We start from the raw sequence: 6,000 nt of genomic DNA on the forward strand, positions 1-6,000 counted from the left end.
AAGTGTTGGTGGAAATGAAAGAAAGAAAGCAAAAAGCAGTGAATAAAAATTAAAAATATATATATAAATATAACAACACTAATTCGCATCTCGCTCTGGCCTTAGTAAGGCTTAAGAGCATTCATTGATAGTTCTAAGTTATTTTTAAGTTATTGTTACATTATGTTATGTAAGTTAAGTTTTAGTATCATTTCCCTTCTCCCTCTCTTTTGCCACCAGTTTACACCTCCACTGTCATCTATCATCAAAGATAAAGTGCAAATAAAACTACATTTTTTTTAATCAATTATTATTCTATTATGGTTATTTATACATTTACAACTACAAAATGCATTTTTTGGTGTTTTCTTTACTATAGTTATTTTTTTTAATGTACTTTAATTTTAATGTAATGTAATTTTTTATTTATTTTACATGTAATCGTATGGGGAAAAATGATTCACCTTACAACATTTTCATGATACAATCTCAGTTTCAAAACAGATTAATTTCGTATCCTAAGGTACCACTGCACTTGAATAAATGCACTGTTAAAACATATGACAATAAAAAAAAAAAAAGAAAATATAAAGCTAAAATTAATAAACTTAAAAGAATATAATTATCAATCATCATCTCTTATTTTACATTTTTTAAGATCTCACTAATTGTCGTTAATTCGGAATCAGCGGAGAGACACTCAGATGAAACATATTACACTGGTTAAGGTATCTTCCTTTAATCTATGAATTAATGTACAAGAGTCTTTACATAGCAGTAGGATGAACGTCCGCACATGTCGACAGACAGTAGTCCGAACAAAGGAACAAGTTAAGACAAAGGGTCATAAAACCTTTTGTTTGGTTATTGGGTAGGTCCCTCTAGTGGGTCAAATTGGTTTGCGTCGAGAGTATCGACACTAATAACCTATAAAAGGTTTATACCATCAAATATTTTGTACTGTCATATTCAGATATTTAGCAGAACTTAGCAAAAACTACTTTTAGGTACTCTGTATATAGTCTGCATAAGTCAACATTCCAAGGGAAAGTGCAAATGTGTTGAGTTATCCAATATGATGACTAAAATAAAGTTGAAAAAACCACAAAACTACAATTAGGAAAATACAGTATGCTTTATACAGTAAATGCAATGTATCTCTGACCATCCATCACTGGCACTTAAGTTGGTTTCTACTCAAAGTACTTCAGCAATTTCCATCGCTTTTGTTTTGGTATCAGACCTGAAACAGGAAGATTCAATAAATGAATTTGCTATAGTCAACGTATCAAAGTATCTTCAACATCTTTGTATAGCAACTTTCTCTGGTGTTTGAGACAGCTGCAACAAAGATCCGAGAAAAAGTTTCTTAATTTCCTGTTTTTTCTTCAGAATTCACATCAATGTTGTTCTTGGAAGGTTTTCTTGTTTTGCAAATTCGGCTTGCAAAGTTTTATTAAATTCAAATTCAGATACAAGTTCGTATTTTTCCTTCAGCCTAAGTGTTGTTAGCTTACGGATACTCATCTCTAAGAAAAATGTGAAACGCTGCAAATAAAGCATGAATAAAAGGTGAGAAACTGCAAAATCAGATTCTGCTCTGATGTTAAGCAGTGTGGTCTGAACTCATTTTTTTCCGGAGGGGAGTTGACTTATCAGACATCTAAACGAGTGTGGGACAGAAAAAAGTATTCAATTTATCCTGTGGTGATGAGTTAAACAGTATCGAGTTGCATGGGTTAAAAAAAAATCAAAGACTAACTGTAGCACAATAAAACTTGCAGAGGGCATAACGTTGCTGTGGGATATTATCTGCAATATCCTATATCTTGCATGATGTATTTGGTTGGCACATGCACAGCAGTTACAATGATCATGACAGTGAGTAGTATGTCTGTAGCCATGGAACAGCAGTACATAATCAAATTTCTTGTGAAATAAAATGTTAACCATTTGAAACTTTGTTCCCCATACTGTTATTTCAATTTTCTCAATGTCATAGACAAGAGTGTACAAATAGTGTTGACAGTTTGGCAAAGAATGAGAACTGATGACAAATGAATATGTTTGTCCAAATGTAGTCAGGCCAATGATTGTCACATATGTTGAGCAAGTTATCTTTGAGAACAGGCATGTAACAGTGCAGGATATTGTATATAGCAGTGTTGAGAATCATTCACAAGCATTAACTCTTCCACAAAGTCTGTGTGTAAAATGGGTTCACTGATAGCTGACATTTGATCAGAAATGGACACACGACAATCTGTCAGCCACTCCCAAGTCTGTTTGAGCTGAAAATGAATTTCTGGAATCAATCATGTGTGATGAAACATGGCAGACCCATTTGACCGAGACATTAAAAGAAGCAGCACGAAGTGGAAGCATAATGGTTCCCCACCACAAAAAAAAAATAAATAAATAAATAAATGCACTCTCTGCTGGTAAGACTGGAAACTGTCTTCTGAGACATGCAAGGTGTTATCCATATGGATTTTTTGGAAAAAGTAGTCACAATTAATGCTCAGTATTAATACACATTGATGAAAGGTGCTGTACAAAATGCTTCTAATAAAAACCTAGAAAGTTGTCCAGAAATGCCATTCTTCTCAATGACAATGCCCAGCCCCATATGCTCAATTAACAGCAACTCCAGCTGAAATGAACCAGGAAATTTTGCCCCATGTCCCTTCTAGTCTGAACTTAGCCCCCTGTGATTACTATTTATTTGGGCCCTTTAAAGAGCATCTGGGAGGAAAGAAATTCAAGACAAATGAAGCATTGCAGAAAGATATCCTGCAGTGGCCATGATAAGCAGCCCAGTTCTTTCTATGCCAAAGGAATCATGGGGCTGCTACAATGATGTCTGGATTCACACAGGAAATATTTTGAAAAACTGACATAGTTACGGCAGTTGTTGGTGTATCATTGCAAAGCATCGGATTTCAGTATAGATGTTTATATGTATAAACTGACATTTGGTGCTAGTCAGATTTTTCATTTTTCTGTAGATGTAAGTCTTGGTCAACATTGAACAACTTTTATACATTATAATATTACTCTATTTCAAAAAATATAATAAAAAAATACGTCATAACTTGATAATTGCCAATACATAAAAACAGAGATGATAGATAATTTAACAAGCTAGTTAAAACTTGTGACAACTATCTCTTGAATTTAAAACAAAACTTTTGTCTAATGATAAATTTTAATATCTCATTGTTTTACTATTATAACAAATAATTTTACATAAAAATTTCTATTTTAAAAAAGTTATGTAAATATGATAGTGTATTATGATTAATAAATTATCCAAATTTACAAAATTAGTTTAATTACAATTTATACCAAGACTATAGTGTAACATACAAGCAAGATTAATTAATGAACTGTGTTTACAATTTATTACTCCTACTTGATACCTGTACCAAGTAGACCATGATATGTCTATTTAGAAAATAAATTTTAAGTGTTACATTTAAGTTTATTTTAAGTCAATTACCTTGAGAGTTGATGTGATAGATTTCAATTTAATATAGACAGTTCACCTATATTTTGAGCAATTTTTTTTTTAAGAGTTGAAGTAAATGGTTAATTTAAATAGTAATGTTAATAAATATTAAAATGCTTTTAATTTCATATAATAATTGTGTTTATGTTCAAGTTAACACAATGCATATAAATTGAAAAATTAACATTTCTTTGTATAAATATATTTTGGCAAAACTACTTTTTTACTTTCATACTTTTGATATCATATCATACACTAATTTTTATATAAAAGTAAGAATTTTCATATACAAGTTTTTTTATAGCACAAATATATTCTGTTTTATTTTAGCAGCTGACAAGAGTTAAGTCAAAAATATTCTCCTGTGTAAATATGTTAATACCAATTTATATAAATTGTACTACTATTGAAGTTATTACATTTGCTTACATTCATATTCAGTAAAAAAAAAAAAAAAGAAAGACATCTGCAGTATTTATTTAGGGTAGTTATTTATATCAAATTGCATACACCGGTACAGAAAGACCTTCAAAATCAAAACAGTTACAGTATGTTTAAAAAAATTGGCTTATATTTTTACTAGTAGTACATAAAAAAAAAATCACTATAACAATAATAAAAACTTAATTTCTAATAATTTCTTTTTTCCAGCACACTGCCGAAGGAAATTTTTAAATCGAACGGTTTACACATTTCGAGAAATACCGATTATTATTATACATTTTTAAAGGGGATTATTCTGATCGTTGAACAAGAGGCAGTTCTTTCCTGCCTGGAAGCATTATCCTTACAAATAATAAAAAAATTAACAAAGAAATATGTATTTTTCTAAAAAATTATTCACGAGTGTTACAAGTATGCATATAAACATGCTTATTTACTGAATTATGTAGCATTTTCTAGCATATATACATATATATGTATGAATACTTTTCTACATCAATATTAATATTTTAATGCAATGAGATACGATTCTTTTTAATTTATATTAATTTTGTTGTAAAGTTTTTAAAAAATAGAAATCAAAACCCTTATTGAAACTGAAAGGAAGTAAAGCAAATTGATGAAACATATGAGGAAAGGAGAATATAAATATTTCATTGTATTTAAATGCCAAATCTTAAAAATTTGTAATATCATATTGTAGATTATAAAAAATATTAATATAAGATAGAAGTTGTATGTGAATAGCCTATATAAATTGGAGTCATATTTCTCAATTAGTGGTAAATAAAAGGAAAATTTTCAAGATGAGATCTGTGATGATGCAATGATGACTCTTGTCAAATCATATATTAGTAATAATTACCTTTTAAAATCTCTCATAAGTCTTCTACGTGCTGGAGTTGACATTTTTCAATCAAACTAATTTCTATTATCTCGTACAAAACGTAAAAAACTTAACAAATGTGCTGAACTTACACCACTTTACAAATTTCTACCTTTACTACGAAGATACTGACGTCATTAACATTCTTGACTACGATTCAGGATGTGAATTGTGACGTCAATGAAAATTCTAGAATAAATTTACGTAATTAAAGTACCGTAATGTAATTAATAATGCTCTGTTTTTTAAATGTTAATATTAGTATATTAAGAGTAATGTGTTAATAATAAAGACGTATTACTTCATTTTAAAAAATAAAAGAAATGGAAGAAACTTTTAAGAAATAAACAATACTAAATTGTAACGCGTCATAGATTGAGCGGAATATAAATTAAGACGCTTTCTGTAAATAAAAAAAAATAAATAAAGATTATTTCATAAAAATGATGAAAACTATGCTTGAATAGGCCTACCTTTTTCATAATACCGAGAAGAAAACTAATATTTGTTATAGCCAGTGCCGAAACTAGGCAGGTGCAACACTTGCATCTGCACAGGGCCCACTTGAAAGGAGGCCCAAAATGCATGTATTTGCTTTATTATTTTCCCAAACCTAATTAATTAAGGGGCCTAAATGCAAATTTTTGATCAGGGCACAGGAATGGCTAGTTACAGCACTGGTTATAGCAAAAGATGAAAAATATTCATCTTCATAGTGCTTTATTTAAAAATAAAATAATAGGGATTGTGATTATCATTGTTGATAATAATATATGCTTCATAGCGATCTCCAGTCCGATTTCTAACAGGCATTTTCTTTTTTTTAATACGATGGCAGACGTTTATTTTTGCAACAACCCGATTTGGCGGAATTTATAACACCATACGACAAGCAAGAGACAGAGCATGTAGCAAGTTTGTTTCGTTTGTAGTTATAATTACGTTTTATTCGAAAGAAGCAAAAAAAAATATTAATTACTTTCAGGTCATCTATACTAATATTATAAAGAGGTAATGTTTGTATGTATGTATGTATGTATGTATGTATGTTAGTTTGTATGCAGCAGGTAATCTCCGAAACTACTCATCCTATTTCAAAAATTTTTTCACCAATATTTAGAATGGAACTTCAGGGTGGACATAGGCTGTATATTATTCCGTTAAACATGGGGGATGGACA

At 29.9% G+C, this 6,000-nt stretch overlaps 1 protein-coding gene across 1 annotated transcript in view; it reads right to left on the minus strand.

Moving 5' to 3' along the window:
* LOC111612648 (ubiquitin-conjugating enzyme E2 A-like) overlaps positions 1-4,981 on the minus strand; it is a 28,114-nt gene extending 23,133 nt beyond the window's left edge. The window contains exon 1 of the mRNA XM_023353888.1: positions 4,800-4,981. Within this exon, the coding sequence (XP_023209656.1) occupies positions 4,800-4,843 (44 nt within the window). The 5' untranslated portion in view covers positions 4,844-4,981. The remainder of the gene's footprint in view (positions 1-4,799) is intronic.
* Positions 4,982-6,000: the final 1,019 nt, after the last annotated feature.

This window comes from Centruroides sculpturatus, unplaced genomic scaffold (genome assembly GCF_000671375.1).
Source record: "Centruroides sculpturatus isolate CEXI.00-Female unplaced genomic scaffold, Cexi_2.0 scaffold3, whole genome shotgun sequence".
Taxonomy (NCBI): domain Eukaryota; kingdom Metazoa; phylum Arthropoda; class Arachnida; order Scorpiones; family Buthidae; genus Centruroides; species Centruroides sculpturatus.